This window comes from Bos javanicus, chromosome 15, assembly GCF_032452875.1.
Source record: "Bos javanicus breed banteng chromosome 15, ARS-OSU_banteng_1.0, whole genome shotgun sequence".
Classification (NCBI taxonomy): Eukaryota; Metazoa; Chordata; class Mammalia; order Artiodactyla; family Bovidae; genus Bos; species Bos javanicus.
The window spans coordinates 63,801,087-63,825,476 of record NC_083882.1 but is presented as its reverse complement, the minus strand read 5'-3'; the positions used below and the strand labels follow the sequence as shown (position 1 = coordinate 63,825,476).

Genomic DNA, 24,390 nt, shown 5'->3' with positions numbered 1-24,390 from the left:
AGCTGGAATCTTCATTAACTAGATCTTCTGAGCACTAGATTGAGAATATCATTAAAGAGAATATGGCTGGGTCATCACTTCCGAATTATGGTTTTCCAAATTCATGCTCCAGACAAGCCAGAGTCACATTAACATATGATGACAATTCTAATGTAGTTGTAATGTACAGGCCTTAAACAGTTTTTTCTCATTTTAAATTTGACATTTTGTTATTTTCATTTTACTTTTAGGTTAAAAAAAGGGAGCTAAGCAAGGTTATCTTTTTTTCGATTTTTTTTTTTTTTTTTTTTTGCTGTACCATGTGCAGGATCTTAGTTACCTGACCAGAGAGAGATCAAATCTGCAATCCTTGCAGTGGAAGCATGGAATCTTAACCTCTAGATCATCAGAGAAGTCCCTAGAAATGCTATATTAATCTAGGTCATAAAGAGATGGATTCAAATCTTTAGACTGTAAATCTGATTATTTTCCACTATACTAGGGTGACACCAAAAGGACTCAGGGAAGAAAAAGGTATCCACCCCACCATGGTAGCCACAGGCTTTATAATTCCTGTCTCATTACTTCAAAAGGAATCACTTATGACATTAAGCAATGATTTTCAGACTTGTATATAATGGAAAAAAATAGTCTCTTTAATTGATGTAATTCTTTGTATATCACCAATAACAAGTTTTCCAATAATTATTACAAACATATTACATAAAATAATAAATACCTGATAGTTTGTGAAGGCTTATTTCTTGGCTTTTTGGAACACACTCTGACATACTCCTTTTTGTTAGTGTTTTCAATGAACTTCACATATATCCTTTTGTATTTACTCTTTGCATCTCCAAAATATCCAAGGTACTAAGGAAAGAAGCACTTTGAATTACTTAATTGTACATTCTGTACATAAAATATTCCCTTGTTGTCATGACAGACTGTCATAAAGTCATTCTTCAAAATGCAGCTCAGGCCAGGCTAATTGCACCCTCGATACAAACGATCCCAGCCTCATTCTGAACTGCAAGCCTATACATAGATGCAGTCTTCTTTGGCTAATCGCCAAAGGCTTACTTTCTCAATGCTATTAAACAACTACTCATGTAAAAAGGAATAATTCTGTAAGTTTTCTTGGTAAATCAGGATATTTGACTGGCAGAATAATCAATTTAAGTGTTTCTAGGTCCATAAGAATTCTTCCCACACTAATGTTAATTCCTTTCCATTATTTAAAAAAAAAAGAGTTAAGCCATTTAAGTAGTTGGTATTTATATATTAATTTTATTTTAAAATCAGAGCATCATATACTCTATAGTTAAAATTTTACGCTACTTATTAATATATCATAGATGCTCAATATAAATACATTAAACAATACATTTAAATTTATATCATTCGGTATTTTACCCAAGATCACTATCAAAAAATAGGAAGCTTAACATAAACAAGCATTTTACTTACACTATTTGTAGCAGCAAATTCTCTTTGCCCATCTCGAATTTCAGGAACAAACTTCTGTAATAAAGCTTTTTGTACTTTCCAAATAGCTGGGGGTTCTTTTCCTGTTTTTAAAGCCTCCTGTAAGAAGAATTAACGACATTTATAAAAACTAGCATTATATTCTAGATTTATAGACTCTGAGAGCTGAAAGGAATCTTAAAGAACTCCCTAGTTCAACCTTTTATCTTTTACCTAACTGAACTTTCGCAGTAATTCTTATACATCAGCTATTCAGTCTCTGCTTAAATTCTTCCAGAAACAGGGAGTACATATATACAAAGTAGCCCACTACCATTTTCTACAGCTATTGGAAAGTTTCCCGCTAATGATACATTGTTTCTGCAATTTTATTACATACAGTACATACATATTCAAAACCACCAGAAATAAATATGCTAATACTAACAACAGACAATTGCGAATGGAAGGAATATGGATAATTTAAATGTTATGTTCTTCATTGTATTTTTTAATGCCATTTCTCTCCACTGCAATTAAAAAATAAAATTAAAGCAGGCAAACATGGCTTATTCATGTTGATGTTTGGCAGAAACCAACACTATTCTGTAAAGCAATTATCCTTCTATTAAAAAATTTAATAAATTTAAAATTAAAAAAAAACCAAGCAAACAAAACCTCCAAAATAAGTGTTCTTAATACTGCTAAAATTTCTTACACGAAATTGTAATATTCTACAATTTGGAATTACAAAAAAATAGTCTAATGCTACTTTCACATTATATTCCTATTATTTTCTTTAAATTTTTAAATTACATAAATAACCATTTTCTCCAAACTTCATAATTCTTCAAAACTTAAATTAGATGCAAGGACCCCCTAAACTATGACCTTTAGACCTGGGAACATTCACATTACCTTAAAAGTCTCTATGTCTTCTATCTTTACCACAAACTCATCACGCTCTCTGTACTGGCCTTCTCCTCCACTTTCTGGGTCTTCCTCATCTGTAAAACCTTCTATGGCAACAGTGTCCTGTCCTTTGGCAAACTGGTCTGAAGGAAGACTGTCAAGTTCGATGGACTTTGGGGGCTCTGAAGAGTTTATGTTTTCTGGGGTCTTTACTGCAGATGGAGTGGAGTACAGAGTTTCTTGCTTAACTGCACCCACAGCGGTGGAGGAAGGAGCGGCAGTACCAGGAGCAATGGCAGTTGTGCTAGCAGTCGCCACCTGTGTGGCTTCTGAAACTAGATCAAGCAAATGCAAATTAGCAATACAAAATATTAAACATTTATTTGCTTTGAGTAAAATCTGCACATTTTACAGAGACTATTATTTTTGCCATCAAACTGTTTGAAACAATGAAATTAAAGAATGCTTGTTAGACACAGAGAACGGACTTGTGGACACAGCGGGGGAACGAGAGGCCGGGATGGACTGAGAAAGCAGCACTGACATACATACACACCATGTGTGACACAGGCGACCAGTGGGCCGCTGCCGTGTGGCACAGGAGCCAGCCTGGCACCCGGCCACAGCGGGGGAAGGAGAGGGCGGATGGGCTGAGAAAGCAGCACTGACATACATGCACCACTGTGTGTGACACAGGCGAGCAGTGGGCCACTGCCGTGTGGCACAGGGAGCCCAGCCTGCACCGGGCCACAGCCTAGAGGCAGGACGTGGGAGGATGGAGGAAGGCTCAAGAGGAAGAGGATATATGAATATACATATACATACATATATATATATGTGTGTGTGTGTGTGTGTGACTGATTCAACAGTATGCAGAATGCTGTATGCAGAAACCAATACAACCCTGTATAGCAATTATCCACCAATTAAAAAATCAAAATAAAAAAAAGAGCATTTATTAACGTCTTAACATCTGGATGACAATTAGAGAACCTCCATCAACCTAAACTTACACCTAGTTCCTTTTAAGTAGCACAAAAATATTTCTAAAAGAACAGAGACAAAAAAGCGATGTAAGACAAGGGTCAGCCAAAGCTGTGAAGGCCTAGAAGAAGAAAAGCCAATGGAATGTGGGAAACAAAACAACACCCCTCAAATACTTTGAAAGAGCACTGAAAGCTAAATGAGAAGGATCATAAAGTAATATGAAAAACTGTATGCTAACAAATAACTGAGGTGAACGGGACAAATTCCTAGAAAGACACAAACTATCAAAAGAACTCAAGAAGAAAGAGAACATCTGAATAGACCAACAACAAAACAATAAAAGAAATTAAAAACATCCCACAAAGCTAAGCACAGGTCAAAATGGGTACAAAGGTGGGTTCTATCAACAGTTAAGAATTAATACCAATCCATCATAAACTCCAAGAGATAAGAGGAAATACTTTCCAACTCATTCAAGGCCAGTATTATTCCAATACTTAAACTAGACAAAAACATCATGAAAAAACTATAGACCACTATCCCTTATGAATACGAACACAAAAATCTCTAGCAAAATATGAACAAATATATTTCAACATACAAAAGAAGTATTTGGGCTTCCCAGGTGGCTCAGTGGTAAAGAATCCGCCTGCCAAGCAGAAAATGTAGGAGACATGGGTTCAACCCCCGCATCAGCAAGATCCCTGGAGAAGGAAATGGCAACCCGCTCCAGTATACATCATGACCAAGTGAGTTTTATCACAGGAATGCATGCTTGGTTTAACAGCTAATCAGAGACTTCCCTGGTGGCCCAGTGTTAAGATACCAGGCTTCTACTGCAAGGGATACAGGTTTGATCCCTGGTCAGGAAACTAAGATCCCCCATACTGTGCAGCATGACCAAAATTAAAAAAAAAAAATCAGCACAAAAATCCCTATGAAAATCCTAGCTGATTTTTTTTTTTTTTGCAGAAACTAACAAACTACTCCTAAAATTCGTATGGAAAAGCAAGAGAGTCAGAACAGTCAAAATAATCCTGCAAACGAAGAATAAATTTGGAGGATTCACATTTCAGAAATTCCAAATCATACCACAGTAATTGAATTTCAAAACTTAATTGCTCCTTTAGTAATTAAGGCAGTGTGATAGTAGCAAAGGATAGATATGCAGATCAAAAGACTAGAATTAAACTCCAGAAGTAAACTCTATATTTACAGTGAACAAGGGTGCCAAAACCATTCCATGGGGGAAGCATGAAAAGGCCTTTTGACAAATGGTACTGGGACAACTGGATAGGAATAAAGAATAAAGCTGGATGTCTACCTCATACCATATACAAAAATTCACTGAAAGTAGATTATAGTCATAAATGTGAAAGCTAAAATTATAAACCTCTTAGCTTCATGACCTTACAAGTAACAAAAGAAAGAAAAAGTTGGACTTGACCAAAATTGAAAACTTGTACTACAGCTGATGCCATCACAAAACTGGATAGATAACCTACAGAATGGGAAACATTGTTTACAAATCATACATCTGCCAGATATTAGTATCCAGAATATATAAAGAACTCTTAAATCTCAAAAAGAAAGACAAATAACCCAATTTAAAAAGTGAGTGAGACCTGTTTATCCAAAGATATATAAATTGTCGATAAGCACACGAAAGGCCACCCAACAATGTAAGTCAGTTGCATTAGATCAATGCAACTTCAGCAGATAACTGCAGTCTCGCAGTCTAACCTACTAGGATGGCTCTAAAACTACAGAAAACACATACTAGCAGACATGCAGAGAAACTAGAACCCTTGTACCTTGATGGAGAGAATGTAAAATGGTACAGCCACCTCGGAAAACAGTTTGGCCCCTTCTCAAAATGTTAAGGGTGGCACACAGGACTCTACAGTTGTGGCAAGCAGGCTTAGGTTCTCCAAGGCACGTAGGATTTGGTTCCCCAACCAGGGATAGAACCCCTGTCCCCTGCGTTTAAAGGAAACTGTGGTTTCTTTACCACTGGACCACCCGGTAAGTCCCCTGTTCTAATATATTTTTATGTTACTGTAACTATGTATCATGCTTTCTTCTTCAAAAATGTAATCCAATATATCCAAAGTATGATTTCAACACATAGTCATGTTGAGGGAAGCCCATCAAAAATGTACATAAATGGAAAAAAAAAATTTTTATGCCTTGTGACCAGAAGGTTCTCTATATTATAAACACTTCTAACATTATAATGCTTGTACAGTAGATCCAAAGTAATGTTTTTCCAGTGTAATATATAAAACAAATGTAAACGTAAAAAGAATGCATCTTTTGAGTGGATGTGGGATTTAAAAATTATTAATTTATGAATTCATGGGTGAATATTACATATTGACATGGGTTTCATAACCAATTTTATTTTTATCCTCCATTTTATTGATATAAAAACTGGGAAACACTGTTGTTATAAATAATAGATAAATTAAGGAATAAAGGAGATTTTACTATACCAATGTCACTGAATTTTAAAAATATACTGTTTCTAAGTTACATGGCAAAACAAATCACATAGCTATCTAACAAAAACAGAGATACTGCCACCAGCAGACTCTCAGAAAAGGAAACTGTAATGGACACGCTTTAGTCATAAGCAAAGTCATCCCAAAGAGAAGACAGGAGGTGCAGGAAAGAACGGAGGGCAATATGGTACACGTGTGTGTGCTTAGTCGCTCAGTCATGTCCCACTGTGTGACCCCATGGACTGCAGCCTGCCAGACTCCTCTGTCCATGGGGACTCTCCAGGCAAGAATACTGCAGTAGGTTGCCAAGCTCTCCTCCAGGAGATCTTCCCGACCTGGGGATTGAACCCAGGTCTCCTGCATTGCAGGCAGATTCTTTACCAGCTGAGCTACCAGGGTAAATGTATAAATAAAACTAAATAATCATTGACTATTTTAAAAACTATTTCTTACTGAGTATTAATTAGAAAACAGGATAGAATTAAAATACACAGGGGAATTCCCTGGCATTCCAGTGGTTAGGACTCCTCTCTTCTACTGCTATGGGCCTGAATTCAATACCTGGTCGAGATAACAAGCTGTGTCATGGCCAAAATGGAAAAAACAACAACAACAACATTAAAATACATGGTTATCTACCAATAAAAAGAGTGGGGCAAAGTGAGAGCATACAATGGAGTTTTAGTGCTCAGAGTCTTTATGCTGTTCAGGAGAAAAATAAGATACTAACAGATTTCGAGGAGGTGAAAATGCATACTGTAATCCCTATTATAATCAGGAAAAGAACAGAAATATTTCATCACAGTCATCAGGGGGTAAGAATGAAGACTGACCATGTGTTGTTGATTACTGAAACTGAATGATGCATAAACATGTTTAATTATATCAGTCTTTATAACTTTGTGTTTGAAATTTCCATAATAAAAAAGTTAGGAAAATATTTTATAGAAAGAATAGCTTCCAAATGAGTGAAAGGAAAAACTTATCAATACTATATAATGTCCTTTATGAGAAGTTTTAAAATGAGCCAAAGAAAATACAGACACGTGTGGTAAAATTAGAAAAGCATGGAAGTGATTACCATCCAAGTCAGACAGTGTTTAGTTCTATAGATTATGACCTGGATCTACTTTAATACTCTATTTTTGAACTTTCTTACTTTCCAATGAGTAGCATTTAACACAGTAAACTTTCTTCTTTGCCTCACTCACTTTTGGCACATTCCACTGGTTTCAAAATATAATGCTCCACTGTTCTAAGAGGTTTGTCATTTCAGTTTTAATTTCCTTTTAAACCCATGAGTTATTCAGAAGTTATCAGAAGTTATTTAGAACTTTTAGGAAGAAAAACTTACTTTTTAATCTTTTTGTCCTTTTTTTGTTTCCACTTTTCTTTTGTGAAATTACTGCATTGTGGTTACGGAATATGTCTTAATATCTACATTTTCAAATTTATGAAACTTTTGTGTGTGTTTTCCTTATATGTATTGTATTTTCATACATAAGTTATGAGGGGCTTCCCTGGCAGCTCAAGTGGTAAAGAATCTGCCTGCAATGAAGGAGACCCGAGTTCAGTCCCTGGGTCCAGCAGAACCCCTGGAGAAGGAAATAGCAACCCACTCCAGGATTCTTGCCTGGAGAATCCCAAGGACAGAAGAGCCTGGGGGCCTTTGGTCCATGGGGCTGCAGAGTCGGACATGACTGAGTGACTTGAGCATGCACACTCACACACACGTAAGTTATATCTCCGAAGAAAAAATGTTCTGAAAGAACAGAGATATAGAAAATACACTAAAAATGCTAACAATAAGATTACTATAGCAATATTAAAAACAGAAATGGGAAAAAGATTTTATTATGATAAAAGGAAATATAACTGTAGTAAAATTTTATGCACCCAATTATATGGGTTTAAAACATCAAGGGAACAGTATTAGAAAAGCAATAAAACATAGTTGGATATTTTAACACACCTTTTTCAGGAATCAACAGATCAAGCAATCTAAAAACAAATAAGTATAGGGAGGATTTAAAAAAAATTTTATTAAAAAGTTCAAACATACATAAAATTAGAGAATACAAACCCTCATATACCATAACCCAACTGTAACAATCATAAACATTTTGATATACTTCTTTTATTTTTCTGTCACCCCTATTATACCTGCTGGGATAGTTTAAGGCAAATTCCAGATCTATCATTTATTATACCTGCAACATATATATACATTTTTCTTAAATAACCTAATGTCATTTATTATATTAAACAAAAAATAAAGATATAAAGGCTTTGAACAATATTACCAATAAAATCTATTAGCACTTGATACTCAGGGGACATTTATAAAAATTGACATTTAGCAAGCTACTAACAAAATTTCTATAAATTTCAAAATGTAGGCATTACCTAAGCCATATTCCTTTGACCACAATAGAACAGGGCCATAAATTAATAATAAAGGACTATCAGCAGGGCTATAAATTATTAATAGTAATAAAGAAATAAAAACAACAAAAACTCCAAAAACCTACTAGGAAACAGGTAAAAATCCACTATTCTTAATAATTATTGGGTTAAAAAGGAAATCAAAACTAAAATGACAAACCGTTTAGAAAGGAGAGTGAGAAACATAACAAAGAAGCCAGAGGAATAAAGCCACAGTGTGGTGGCGGGCTGGGGGAACTTACAACTTCAATTCCATTCATTAGAAAGCAACAAAAAAATACACTGGCCAATGAGAGATTATTCAACCCAGGGAATAGGAGGAAAAAGAACTGATAAAAGCAGAAATTAAGAAAAAGTGAGTAAAAAGTGATAGGAGCAAAAAAAAAAAAAAAAGTACTCTGGTTCTTTAAAAAGAACCATTAAATAGGCAATTGTTCCACAGATTGATAAGGAAAAAGACTCAAATAATAATCAAAACAAGAAAGAGAACATAAACTGCAGAACAGAGGAGACTGAAAACTTTTGAGGAAACACTATGTACAATTTTATAACAACAAATTTTAAAATCTAAATTAGAGAAATCATTTTACTAGAAAATAAATAAATAAACTGACCCAGATAGATCAAACTATCAGGAAAAAACTGTTAAGTCCCAGATGTATTCTTAGAAAGTTCCACCAAATCCCAGTTATATATAGCAAACTTTTTCAAATTTAAACAAATATAAAAGCTTTCCTAATTTAATTTATAAGGTTAGCAAATTCCTGAAAACAAAAGTGAACAAAAACACTATACACTAATCCCATTTATGAATCTAGGTGTAAAGATCCCAAACAAAATACTAGCAACTTAAATCCTACAATGGACTAAAGTGATTCATCATGACCAAGCAGAGTTCATGGCAGAAATTTTAAAAAGGAGGTTCAGCATTAGGAAATCAAGTAACAGATTAATGTGGGAAAAAAGAAGGCAGATTTTTCAGAAGAAACTCAAAAAAGCATCTGACAAAATTTAATGCTTACTGTTAATGGGAAAAAAAAATAACTTTAAGAACTTCAAAAGAGAAGGACATTTTCTTAAAGAGTACAGTACATTAGAAACTGACAAATAATTTCCAACACTATGTATTTTACTAAATATCAAGGAGAAGGCTGGGATGCTTGCCATCATTAAACAACAGAGGCCTGAGCCAATAAGATAAATTACCCCCACAGAAAGAGAAAGATAAACTACCGTTATTTTTAGAAGATACAATTATCTATTTAAAAATGCAAGAGAATCAGGTGGAAAAACTGTCAAAATAAAAATTCAACAAAAAGGCCAAGACTTCCCAGGATAAGAAAAGAATCCCTGGTCCAGGAAGATTCCACATGCCATGGGGCAACTAAGCCCCTGCACCACAATTACTGAGTCCCTGCTCTAGAGCCCACGAGCCACAACTACTGAAGCCCATGTGCCTAAAGCCCATGCTTTGCAGGGAGAAGCCACCACGCTGAGAAGACCACGTACCACAACTAAGAGCAGCCCCAGCTCACTGCAACTAGAGAGAGCCATGCGCGGCAACAAAAATGCAGTAAAACCAAAAATATAATAAATAGATAAAATAAATTTAAACAAAAATACCAAACGCACTGAAGACATGAAAATCAACCAATGCCATACATTATCAGTAACTAATGAGAACAGTATCATGAAAATTGTATTTAAAATACTAAAAAAATACTATTAAGACTATAATATAGATTATCTATGTGGAAAAATGGTAAGATATTAAAAGACATAAGATCTGAGTAAGTAGAACAACATTACATTCCATAAGTGGATGAGAAGACAGTATAGTAAAGATAACAATTCTCCCTTAAAATTAATTATGAATTCAATGTAATCACAATCAAAATCAAAACACTCAAGGGGCTTCTATTGGCCCATTATAGAACAGTTTGAGGATCAGAAATAACGACTGTAATTTGTAAGACAATAAATTTTTAAAAATTCATGAAAGGTTTCTGGTGCCAACTAAGATCAAATAAGTCCATTAGATCTACTTATTACAACTAAAACCGCTGGAGAAAACATAAAACGGAACTACCAGAAAACTATGAAAAGTTGGTAACTACAGGCAGATTGGGAAGGGAAGGCCAAATTGAAATAACAATCTTTATATAGAGAAAGATGTTTCCTCATTTTCTTTCCTCTCATCACCTGGCAGGTCTAGAGGATGGCCCCTATGCAGAACTATATAGGACACAGATAACAAAACTCCCAAGAAAATCTATCTTTTTGGACAGAGGAGTGGGAAAAGGAGACCCATGCAAGGTGAGAGTATGTGGAGGCTATGCCATTTCTTTTTTCTTCTCTTTCTCTTTCCCAGCCCTGCCCCAAAGGCAACCAAAGTCACAGAGCTGCAACACAGAAGCAGTAAACCCAACATCATAAACCTGGACAAAACTCCTGTCTTTTTGGAGAACCATAGGAACCTGGATGGGCCACGAGCTCCTATGGCATGAAGAGTAGAAAATGTTGTATGTCAATTATATCTCAATAAAGCTGAGGGACAATGTGTAGGAAAATTACCTGTTCTTTTTTTTCCTCCTCTCTCATTGCACTGCCCCACAGGCAGTCCCAGTTACACAGAATCATAGTAAAGCATGGGCAGTTTTTACAAAGTCCAAGGAAAATTCCAGCTTTCTAGTCCAAATGACTAGGAAAGGAAACCCTGGGAGTTGGGCATGTAGGGAAATTCCCAGAGAAGAGAGAATTGAAGAGTGGTATCCTCTAATTCTGGACATGAACCCACACAAATCCTAGTTTCATGCTTAAACTGCAAATATGCAGAAGAGACCCAAACTAGTACAGCCAAGTCTTTGAGACCTAAACTGTAACAAAGTCTACCATGCATCCAAGTTTCAGACTAACTGCTGAGTCAGATCCAAAGAAGCAGAGCAAAGGCTTTCAAAATTGAACTAACATCAGACCACCACTCAAAGGTGAGACAGAACTTAAGGCCTGACTGCTTGCTAAAACAAAGCAAACCAATATTCTCCAGAAGATTTTAACAAAATCCAGAATCTTACAATATTGTATTCAAAATGTGCAGGATACAATTCAAGATTGCTCAATATATAAAGAACCAGAAAAATGTGACCAATTTTCAAAGGGGAAAGATAACGACCAGATGCCACTCTAAGGTGACTCAGATGTTTAAATTATCAAAGACTCGAAGACAGCTATCATAACCGTGCTCCCTGAGGTAAGATAAACATATTTTTGAAATGAATGGAGATATGTAAGTTCTCGGCAGAGAAACTGGAACTAGAAAAAAAAACCAAATACAAATTTTAGAGTTGAAAAGAATATTTGAAAATATATGAAATAAAAAATACTCCCTGGGTAGACTCAGTAGTGAATTGAGAAGGTGAAAAAGTCAAAGAACTTGAAGATAGACCAATAGAAATGATAAAATCTGAAGAACAGAGAGGAAGAAAAGATTGAAAAAAATAAACAGAAACTCAGGAACCTGAGGAATAATATAAAAATATTTTACTTTCATGTCACTGGAGTCCAATAAGGAAAGAGAGTTTGGTGCACAAAAAAGAATGCCTGCAAACTTCTCAAATTTGGGAAAAGATACACATTTTACAGATTCAAAAAGCTCAGTAAACTCCAAACAGGATGAACCTTATCCAGAGAAATAATTACACGACTGAAAGTCAAAGAAAAAGTTTTAAAAATGGAATACTTCTTTGGGCTGAAAGGAAATGATATCAGAGGGAAACATGGAGTATGAGGAATAAAGGAAGTACAAGAGCAATTATAAATATCTGGGTAAATACAATAGACTATTTTGTTCCTATTAAATTATTTAGAGTATGTATGATGGTTGTAAGCAAAAATTATTTCTCTATCAGGGCTTTCACCAGGACAAATATATATAAGAGCAAAGGTAAAGAGAGCGCTATGGTTTTTAGGTTTTGGCATTTTCTGTAGTAAAAATATTAACTAAGTGGATTGTAATCAGTACGTCAACCACTAAAAACATAACATGAAAAGATACAGCCAAAAACAAAAAAAACAAAAAAAAAACCCAGAGATAAATTTTAAAATAGTAAAGAGTTCAAATAATTTTTTAAAGATAGGAAAGAGACAGGAACAAAAACAAAGAGGGAAAACAGGAAACAAAGAATGAAAGATTGAACTATATTAATAATTATATTAAATGTAAATGGTCTAAACAAACTAATTGAAAGACAGATTACGAGATTAGCGTTTTAAAAAATGACAAAATTGAACTATGTACTGTCTACAAAATACTCACATTAAACATAATGCCACAGATAGGTCAAAGAATGGAAAAAGATATATGCAGCCCATCAAAAGAAACCTAGAGTGGCTATAATAACAAAGCAGACTTCAGAATAAGGATTATTACCAAGGATAAAGAAGGATATATATATAATATATATATATATTATATATATAAGGATATATATATAATATACTGATAAAAGGGTCAATTCACTAAGGCTTAACGATCCTAAATTTGTACACATCTAAAAACAGAGCTCAAAATACACAAAGCAGTAACTGATAGAAACGAAAAACAAAACAGACAAGTCCACAAATATATTTGGAAACACGGGAAATGCTCTCTCAGTAATTGACAGACCAAGTAAACAGATAATCAGTAATGAGATAAAAAAACCTGAACAACACTAACAACCAACTTGCTTTAACTGAAATTTATACAACAATCCACAAAACGGCAAAATGCAATTTTCTTTTAAAGTACACTGGGACATTAATCAAAATCAGCCACATTTTGGGCAATAAAGCTAACCTTAACAGATTTAAAAGAACTGAAATTATACAAAGCAGAAATCAATAAAGGACAAGTGTCTGGAAAATCCCCAAATATCTGAAAAATTTGAAATATGATTCTAAATAACTCATGGACCAAAAAGAAAGCACCAAAAGAAATTTGAAAAACTTGAAAGAAAAAAAGCAAATAATAAAAATAAAATTTGTGGGATATAGCTAAGCAGGGCTTAGAGAGAAGTTCGTAACATTAAGTGCTTAGAGCAGAAAAGAATGGAGAAGGAAATGGCAACCTACTCTAGTACTCTTGCCTGGAAAACCCCATGGACAGAGGAGCCTGGTAGGCTGTCGTCTATGGGGTCGCAGAGAGTCAGACACGACTCAAGTGACTTAGCGGTAGCAGCAGCAGCAGAAAAAAATAGAGGGGACATCCCTCGCGGTCCAGTGGTTAAGACTTCACCTTCCAATACAACAGGTGTGGGTTTGACACCTAGTTGGGGAGCTGAGATCCCACATGCCTCAGGGCCAAAAACCCAAAACATAAAACAGAAGCAATTTTGTAACAAATTCTAAAGACTTTAAAAATGATCCTCATCAAAAAAATCTTTTTTAAAAAAGAAGAGAAGTCTCAAACCAACAATTTAGGCTTCTGCCATATGAAAATAGACAAAAATAGAGCATAATAAACTAAAATCAAACTGAAAAAGGAATTAATGAAAATAGCAGAAATCAATAAAACTGTCAACAAAGGAGAAAAATCAATGAAACTAAATGCTTTTTCTGCCATCATTTTCTCCATAGACAACCCTATGGAATCTCATTTTTTAAGAATCTATTGGGTTTTTTTTTTTTTTTGGCTGCACTGCAGGATCTTGGCTACTCGACCAGAGGGTGAACCTGTGCTCCCTGCCTCCCTGCAGGGGAAGCCGGAGTCTTAATTACTGGTTCAGTTCAGTCAGTCTCTCAGTCATGAACTACTCTTTGCGACCCCATGAACCACAGCATGCCAGGCTTCCCTGTCCATCACCAACTCCCGGAGTCCACCCAAACCCATGTCCATTGAGTCGGTGATGCCATCCAACCATCTGGACTGCCCAGGAATTCCCATTTAAAAAATATTTAAATCAGTTGTGCAAATTTAAGATCAACATATAAAGTTTAACTGAATTTTTATAATGTGCTGCTGCTAAATCACATCAGTTGTGTCCGACTCTGTGTGACTCCACAGACAGCAGCCCCCAGGCTCCTCCGTCCATGGGATTCTCCAGGCAAGAGTACTGGAGTGGGTTGCCATTGCCTTCTCCAAATTAATTATGAGGCAATTGATTAAGGGTTTCCCGGTAACTCAGATGGTAAAGAAACCACCTGCAATGCGAGTTCAATCCCTGCGTTGGGATGATCCTCTGTAGAAGGAAATGGCAATCCACTCCAGTATTCTTGCCTGGAGAATCCCCATGGACAGAGGACCCTGGTAGGCTACAGTTCATGGGACTGAAAGATTAAGCACACAGTGGTATGGCAATTAAGACAGTATCACACTGATCAAAGTATAAAAATGTAGATCAGTGTGACAGAATTGAGAGTCCAGAAATAGATTCATACAAATACGGTCAGTGGGCTTCCCTTTGGCTCAGCTGGTAAAGAATCCGTCTGCAATACGGGAGACCTGGGTTCAATCCCTGGGTTGGGAAGATCCCCTGGAGAAGGGAAAGGCTACCCATTCCAGTATTCTGGCTTGGAGAATTCCATGGACTGTACAGTCCATGGGGGTCACAAAGAGTTGGACATGACTGAGGGACCCAAAACCTACATAATTTAAAAAACAAGACAAACATGGTCAGCTGATTTTTGACAAAGATGTGAAAAGCAATCAATGGAGAAAGGACTGTCTTTTCAACAAATGTGTTGGAAAAGCTGGACATCCATGTGCAAAACTTCAACCCATACCTCACATCTTATACCACCATCCCCCAAATTAAAAGGGATCCTAGGGGAGCCTGGCGGGCTGCCGTCTATGGGGTCGCACAGAGTCAGACACTACTGAAGCGACTTAGCAGCGGCAGCAGCAGCAGACCTAAATACAAAATGCAAAACTTTAAAATTCCTAGAAGAAATCAAGAGAAAATTTTTGTGACTATGGGTTAGGCAAAGGTTTCTTAGGATACAAAAAGCACAAAGCATATAAGGAAAAACGGATAAGTCAGAACTTGTTGAAATTTAAAACTTTTGCCCTTTAGAAAGATTTAAGACCTGTGGGAATTTAGAGGATATGAGCACTAATTCTGCCAGGACTTAACTTTCACAAAGTGATTTTGAAGAGGGTCTTCAAGGAGAACAAAAAGTATCTACTGGACTAAAAAACTGAGGAGGACCCAGGGAGAGAAAAACCTGTTCAAAAGGAGCTTGATTCTGAAAGGCGCTCACAGGTCCAAGGAACAATGAGAAACTCATGTGTCACAGAAGAGGGGAAGTGGCAAGAGTGAGCAAAGAGTGAAACGTGGAAAGGGAGAATTTTTACACATTATTTTAATTTTTTTCCATGGAGCACCAAGAAGTATTTCAAAAGCAGAGAATTAATAACTCATTTAAGAATTCCATGGGCAGAGGAGCCTGGCGGGCTATAGTCCATGGAGTCGCAAAGAATTGGACATGACTGAGCAACTAAAAAAAGCAAGAGAGTCCCAGAAAAACATCTATTTCTGCTTTATTGACTATGCCAAAGCCTTTGACTGTGTGGATCACAAGAAACTGTGGAAAATTCTGAAAGAGATGGGAATACCAGACCACCTGATCTGCCTCTTGAGAAATTTGTATGCAGGTCAGTAAGCAACAGTTAGAACTGGACATGGAACAACAGACTGGTTCCAAATAGGAAAAGGAGTACGTCAAGGCTGCATATTGTCACCCTGCTTATTTAACTTCTATGCAGAGTATATCATGAGAAACGCTGGACTGGAAGAGACACAAGCTGGAATCAAGATTGCCAGGAGAAATATCAATAACCTCAGATATGTAGATGACACCACCCTTATGGGAGAAAGTGAAGAGGAACTAAAACGCCTCTTGATGAAGGTAAAAGTGGAGAGTGAAACAGTTGGCTTAAAGCTCAACATTCAGAAAACTAAGATCATGGCATCCGGTCCCATCACTTCATGGCAAATAGATGGGGAAACAGTGGAAACAGTGTCAGACTTTATTTTTTTGGGCTCCAAAATCACTGCAGATGGTGACTGCAGCCATGAAATTAAAAGACGTTTACTCCTTGGAAGGAAAGTTATGACCAACCTAAATAGCATATTCAGAAGCAGAGACATTCCTTTGCCAACAAAGGTCCGTCTAGTCAAGGCTATGGTTTTTCCTGTGGTCATGTACGGATGTGACAGTTGGACTGTGAAGAAAGCTGAGCGCCAAAGAATTGATGCTTTTGAACTGTGGTGTTGGAGAAGACTCTTGAGAGTCCCTTGGACTGTAAGGAGATCCAACCAGTCCATTCTGAAGGAGATCAGCCCTGGGATTTCTTTGGAGGGAATGATGCTAAAGCTGAAACTCCAGTACTTTGGCCACCTCATGCGAAGACCTGACTCATTGGAAAAGACTCTGATGCTGGGAGGGATTGAGGGCAGGAGGAGAAGGGGACGCGAGAGGATGAGATGGCTAGATGGCATCACTGACTCGATGGACTTGAGTCTGAGTCAACTCCGGGAGTTTGTGATGGACAGGGATGCCTGGCGTGCTGCGATTCATGGAGTCGCAAAGAGTTGGACACGACTGAGTGACTGAACGAACTGACTCTTCTTTTTTATAAAGATAAATGTGATCACAATATGGAAGATGGACTGGTGCAGAGACTGGTGGGAAGGATTCTAATGAGAAATCTGTTGCAATAGGCCCAAGCAAGAGATGATGAGTCCTCACAGAAGAGGAGGCAACGCATAAAGGGAGAACTTCAAAGATCTATTAATAAGCATCAGGTTGATGGTGGTGGTTTTAACTAAAAATGAGATAGTAAGAGTCGTCTAGAAAAAACTAGTTCTAGATTCATGTTTTATAACAGAGATTATAAAAGATTTGCTCTAAGAACATAAGAGGGAACATAACAGTAATTGCAAAGTATTCTGAATTGAGGGAGAAGAATGTAAAACCTTACTGTGATTAGCCACATCTGTTATGTTCTGACTTTAGCAATAATTTTCCAGTATACTAATTTCCCTGTATAACAAAATGAGAATTCTTCAGAAATGTTTTAGCAGACTTAAAACTTTTGCTGACAAATGTATTAGGAGACATTTACATTAATAGATTATTTGGGATATCGGCTGTTTCATATCACTTTATTAGTTAAAAAGGTGGTCAAATCTGTAGAGAAGCTGAAAAGTACATCACAAAACAAGGTTTAACTCTCTATTCATACAAAAGCAGTAGGCAGGATTACAGGTGTTAGAACCAGATAAACCTGAGTATGATTTAAACCTGAATATGGATTCCAACTCTGCCATTTACTAATTGTATGGGCCCGGACAATTCATTTAGTCTGTTATATCATCTGTATATTGAAGATAACAAAGCACATCTCACGATACTGCTAATAGTTCCTGGCACAGAGGATTTTTTACTTAGCATGTTCTTTAAAACAATAACTTCTATACTGCTTGACAATTGTTTACATAAGACAATGCTTCTCAAAACAGTTCCTTAAAATGCTCCCTTAACTACAGAGAAAAGTGAAACACACATCTAAGGATCTGGGCATATAGTATGAAACCAGTGCAAAATTTTTAAAGTTTTGACTTAATTATATTAATCTGCATGCTGCACACAAAATAACCAATTTAATAGCAAAATGTTAATTTTTTAGGTAAAATTAGCATACAAAGAAAATATGCCAGTTTATATATAACAACATGGCCCTCAATATAATGTCCCATATCCATGAGCCACTTCAAGATGTCTCAGACTAGAAAAATCTGGACAGTGCACCATGTAAACTATGCTGCATGTGATACAAAGCTGAACAAAACCCAGAACTACCCAGGCTAAAACTCAGAACTTTCCTAGAGGCAAGGAACGTTAAAAAATAAGTCTAAGATATCTGCCTAAGCATTCTGTCTTGAGAAACCGTAGACTTGCTTCAAGCTAAGAAAGCATAAAACTTGTTCCAGAGCCAGAAAAAAAAAACCAGAAAGCCATAATTATGAACTTCAAATTTAAAACTTTACCTGTTTTCTTCTTTTTATCAGAAGTAGCGTCTGAAGTATTTAAGGTAGTAGAGCTGCTTTTGTAAATATCATGACTGCATACCCCAGGATCATCTTCATCAGAAGAAAGTGAAGATAAATGTTCCAAGTTTTTAAGTTCATTATCAGGTTTTTCTGATGGACTGTTAGCCCCAGCCTCAGACACTAAAGGAGTGGGTGTCGCAGCTGCAGTCTTTGGAAGTGGTGGGGGACAAAATGTACGAACGGTCTGTGTTCCTGGTCGCCTAGTCCTGTTAGGCATTCTCACAGCAAGAGTGGAAAACTGCTGTTTGGGCCCAGATTTCAGAAAATCTAAGAAAGAGGCAATAAATCCAGTTTTGACTTCTGGTTGTTTTTCCTCTACTTCTTTGATCTTCTGTCTCATTTTTTCTTGATGCTGATAACCATCATGGCAGCTTTCTGAGGAAGGGGGAGTATACGGCAAATATATATCTGTTCCCCTTGGATTCTGGCGTTTGCCTTGGGCAGGTCTTTTCAGCTGTTTCTGATGACTGTTGTCTTCCTCTTTAGTGTGCCCTTTTCCTTTAGTTTTCTTCTTCTGGAGGTTAAAATGCATTAAATCTTGGTTTTCCTCTTCAATCTTGACACTGACTGTCTCCCCAGGCTGGGCCATGGCCAACACTGCAAGTGTATTCCTAGAGGAGTTCACCGACACACCACTGTCATCACCGCCTAAAGCGAATTCGCTCTCCGATGTAGCACTCTCTCCACTTATGCTTCTACTACTAGAAACGAATTCTTGATTTCTGTTATTATTTAATGTACTATCAACAGCAACTTCACTGTCTTCTTCTGGTTCATGACTGGTTGCAGACTGTTTCTTGAATGGACCAGAACTTTGCTCCTGCACTTCATGACCTGGTCCGACCACTGGTGAAGTTACTTTAGAAGCTTTATTTTGACCAGGTACTTCAACATGTTGTTGATCAAGAGTCATCTTTGACTGAAGAGTAGGTACTGGTGAAAGGTTTACAGTAACTTGATTTCCATTTAAGGAAATATCATTTATATTTGGTGGCTTTCCTACCGTAACTGCTATGGAGTTAAAATCTGATGTCACATGCCCGACATCCAATGACTGCTGAAAATGAGATTTAGAATCACCATCTTCAACAGCAGGAATGGTTTCATTTGAAGTTGACTTGGAGAAATCAGAAGGTGTGACCCCACAAGCTGCTGCTGTAGCTGCTAAGATATCATCTACGTTTGATAAAATATTTCTCTCATCACTGAGGAGCATTGCCTCTGGGAAACATATTGATCCAAGAGAAACAAAATGATTCTTTGAATCATGTTGAGTTGTTTCACTAAAATGGCCCTTTGTTGTCAGATGTTGCTGTAATGGTTTTGAAGAGTCAGAAAGGTCCATTTTCATAATTTCAGAATTTTGAGGATGGAGTTGCTGCTGAGAATGTTCACCATTGCTCCGAATAATATGACCATCCATTTGAAGGAAAGGATGCACTATTTGTTGAGGACTTTGAACACGCTGTACTTGTAAAGATGTCTTTATTTGTCCTAAACTTGCCTGCAGTATTGACTGCTGAAGAATTTGTAGATCACAGGCAGAATCTAAAAGGACCTGTGTATTAGGAAGAGATGCCTGATGGCCATGCCCTAAAGCATTGTTTGGAATTTGAATCTGAGATGAGGCATTAATTATTTGATCATGCTGCTCCTGGACCTTGGCTTCATGTACCTTCTGTATAAGAGAATGCTGCTGGTTTAGGTCTTTAGTATTCAACCGTATTTGCGGAGTTTGCATTAAAGTAGTTGTCTTCTTAATATCAAGGGTTGCAGAACTATTGACTTGGCCAATTTGTTGGTTAAGTTGTGTCATTGAACCAACTATGTTTTCTTCTTTTTTAGACCCTTGTAGAGCAATACCAACCACCTGATCTTCAAGACAGGAATTACTTCTGATTATGCTCTGAGAATATCGGTCATCTGCCTTTGATACCTTATAAGCTGACTCTGGAACGTTAATTTCCCCATCAGACAGCCTTGAGGTTGATGACTCAAGAGATACTTGTGGCTGTAATACCTGTAACTCTTGCATTGGAAAATCATCCTCTTGTTTTGAAGACGTATAAACACTTGAGTCAAGTTTTCTTTCAGCATAAGACTTTGGATCAGGGGAAGGTAGGTTATTCTGTAAGGTCTGACAGTGAGTTGAGGTCGCAAAAGATGATGACTGGACAGCAGGCAAAAACTTTTGGGACTGGGGAGATGATGACCCTTGGGTCTGAGCATTTTGGGAAGAATGCATAGAAATAAAATTTTGAGTTGGACTAGCATCTGGCACATTCTGAGCCCGAGAGGCAGAAGAGTAAGAAAGAGAAGGGGCTGTTAACGTGAGGGACTGACCTGAAGCATAGCTTTCTGAAGGACTAACAACTGACAAAACTTGTGACTGAGATGAAAAACTAACCTGTGTCTGGCTAACTGGTGATAAGCCCTGAGAATGACCAGATGCGTAACTCTGAGACTGGCTATCTGAAGACGGATCTCTTGTTGGAGCAGGGTAATTCTCATTTGTAACCGAAGACAACACCTCTTGCTGATTAGAAGAATAATTAAGTGTTGAATTTTCAGAGGTTATAGTCTGAGACGAGCCAGAGAAAGTCAATGTTTTATACAAGGATGGCAACTTCTCAACTTTGCTGGACCTATAAACCTGTGAATGAACAATAGATGGCACATTATGCGGCTGTACTAAACCATAATTTTGAGACTGACTAACTGATAAAAGGCTTGGTAGCTGCGCTGTAGAATAAATTTGTGCTTGGCCTGATATTACAGAACTCTGGTTATGTAAAGGTTTGGAATAGCTTAGTGTTTGCACAGGAGGAATTATACTTGGAGGTTTGGGGGACTTGGTTGATGCTAGTGGTTGTTTTGTAGAACAGCTTTTTACTTTTGCAGTAGGATACCCTGACGATGGAATTGCAGATGAATAGGACTGAGCAAGTTCCACTGAGACCTGGGAGGGCTTCTGTTGCAATCCTCCATTGCTCACCTGAGTAGACTCTCCAATTGGGCTACAGGATAAAGATGACTGCCTGCTTGTTTCCTGAAAATTAACCCCACTTGCATTTGATAGATAACTGTGTAAGGAATGCTGTGAACCAGTCAGTTGTGCCTGAATAGACTGGGTACCTGAAGGCCGCTGATGGTGTTTAATAACACTACATTCTCGGAGAAGAGCTCTTTCAATGGAAGCAGTAGAACTAGTAAAGAGAGTTGAACCGTAGGCTTGAGGAGTTTGCTGGGCTCCACCAAGTGCTGAAGGCAACAAACTAAACTGAGGTTGTAAAAGATGGGGTGCAGACTCTTGAGCTGAGCGGTACGTTGAAGACTGAGGTGGTATGCTGTTACTTATCGCAGAACTGCCCAGGCGCTCAAATGTCAAAGCAGTTGGAACAGTTCCCTGGGAAGTCTTGATTTGAAGCAAAGGATCATGAGAACTTAAAATTCCATTTGATGTAGTGTTAAAAGTTGAATCCTGAAGCACCAAAGGTGAGGTGGTAGCAAAGTTTCTATTGCTGAAGGTGGCAGGATGCTGGTAAGCAGGGAGGGCAGGGGATGGAAGCGTTCCAGTGGTTGGCAAAGGTCCAGTAACAAACAGCTCAGTTGGTGCTGAGGAATGCATACCTGTGAAAAGAAAACAAATACACTTATGCAGTTATAGCACAAACACTTCTATCTGTTCTCATAATACAGACTTATAAAACTTACATAACCTTTAATCCACCAAAATCTCTTTAAAACTGAAAACTCTGACAAATTAGTTCTGCATAGATTCTAAAAAATACATTTCAAAATAGCTAGTTTTTATAAGGCAAAAACAAAACTACAAAGGTATCAGCAATTCATTTCTATTATTGTTATATAAACATGAGATTATACATATAGTCAGATAAATCATTTGAAACTTACGAAAATACTAAATATATATATATCATCTCTAGTGATTACTTTACCCTGACATTCCCATGCAAAACACCAATGAACAAACTAAAATGTTCATAACATTAAAACTGAAACCAAATTCCCTACATTTAATGTAATAAATATATCTAAAACTAATAGTGAGGTTAACACTGCAAAGTTTCTTTCATCAAAATACATGTATTTTTAAAAAATCCTTGCATTTCAAGTTTTGATTTCCTATGAACAACTTCCAATAACAATAGATGAATGCTTATACAAAAAGCTGATCAGAAATTAATGAAGTACTGTCAAGAAGAGATTGTTAACATTTCAGGATAGCAGTTTAGCCACTTACAGCCAAAGTAAAACCATGTATACCTTTTATGGTCCAAAAGCTCCTATAGAAATTTAGATCTATGGAAATTTACCCTATGGAAATAAGTGGACACAAAGATTCAAACAAGATACTCAGGACAGTTATTGTGAATAACAGGTAGAAACAACCTAAATGTCCATCAACAGGAGACTGGTAAAAGAATTATGGCATATCCTAATAATACTGCTGCTATAACACTGCTTAGGCGAAAATACAAAAAAAGTTTTGATGCACAAAGGTATCAATAAAGAGTAAACACTATTAACTCTTCTCTAAAAAGCAGGACTATGTTAGGAACTAACACTTTTCATTTTATATACCTTTTAATTGTTTCTTTTTGTTCTTAATTTATTTATTTTTGACTGTGCTGGGTCTTCGTTGCTGTGTGGGCTTTTCTCTAGTTGCGGGGAGCAAGGGCTACTCTCTAGTTGCCGTGCGTGGGCTTCTCATTGTGGTGGCTCCTCTCGGTGTGGAGCACAGGCTCTAGGGTTCCTGGGCTTCAGCAGTTGTGGCTCCCAGGCTCTAAAGCACAGGCTCAACAGTCGTGGCTCTCGGGCTTATTTGCTCTGCGGCATGTGGGATCTTCCCAGATCAGGGAGCAAACCCATGTCTCATGCATTGGCAGGCAGATTCTTTACCACCAAGCCACCGGGGAAGCCCTAATTGTTTCCATTTCTTAAATTTTTATGTTGGAGCAAAACTGATTAGCAATGTTGTGTTAGTTTCAGGAGTATAGCAAAGTGATTCGGTTGTACATGTACCTATTCGTTTTCAAATTCTTTTCCCATTTAGGTTATTTCAGAATATTGAGCAGCATTCCCTGCACTGTATGGTAGGTCCTTCCTGGTTATCTATTTTAAATACAGCAGTGTGTACATGCCAATCCCAAATTCCCAATTTATCCACCCCCACCACCGCCACGCTTTTCCCCTGTAACGGTAAGTTCAATCTCTAAGTCTATTTACATATTTTTTAAGTGAGTTTCCATTAAAATTTTTTTTCCCCCATTTTGAAAAAATAGAGGGGAAAAGGTTCTCTGGCCCTTTTCAAAAATATTCTTCTTTCACTTCTTTCCATTAAATGTCAAAAAAGTGGGAATTCCCTGGTGGTCCAATAGTTTGGACTCGATCTTTCATTGCTGGGGCCCAGGTTTAACTGATAGAGGAACTAAGGTCCCAGAAGACAGGCAGCAATCAAGAGTATTACAACTCAAGGACAGAAAACATCTAGTTACTCTTGAAACAATAAATAATGCTTAGAATTAACTAAATATATGTAATGTAAAATTATTCCAAGAAGCAATAAATAAAGCTATTGTATTTTTTAATTTTTTTAAAAAAATATTGTTTTATGCCATACTAACACATTGTTTCTTTAGAAGCAGAAGTTTCTCCAACATACTGAAAAGACAGCTGTATTAATGGAATCTACATCAGAATAATAAAATATTTCCAATAGCTATTACTTAAAAGTATAGTTTTTAAGATGAAATCTTAAAAAAAAAACTAATCTGTCATCCTGCAAAAAATAAAAATATACACAAACAATTTCAAGGGGTAACAGAAAAATGAAATAAGAAAAATAAAATAGAAAAGCACATAATATAATAACATCAATTTGTGCTAGCTTTTATTAAAGAATGACTTATTCCATTCACTTAAGGATAACTTTCCTAACTCATGACGAAATCAGTTCTAAGGTTGCTTTTTACTCTACC

The 24,390-nt window shown here is 36.9% G+C and overlaps 1 protein-coding gene across 6 annotated transcripts in view; it reads right to left on the bottom strand.

Moving 5' to 3' along the window:
* The window catches only part of QSER1 (glutamine and serine rich 1), an 80,083-nt gene that overhangs the window by 21,119 nt on the left and 34,574 nt on the right, over positions 1–24,390 (bottom strand). For 5 of the 6 annotated variants that reach the window (XM_061381055.1, XM_061381054.1, XM_061381058.1 and 2 more), the window contains 4 exons: positions 18,326–22,018; positions 2,365–2,693; positions 1,450–1,566; positions 719–852 (listed from right to left, as the gene is read on the bottom strand). In XM_061381055.1, the coding sequence (XP_061237039.1) occupies positions 719–852; positions 1,450–1,566; positions 2,365–2,693; positions 18,326–22,018 (4,273 nt within the window). The remainder of the gene's footprint in view (positions 1–718; positions 853–1,449; positions 1,567–2,364; positions 2,694–18,325; positions 22,019–24,390) is intronic. The other variant, XM_061381056.1, reaches the window with a different exon arrangement.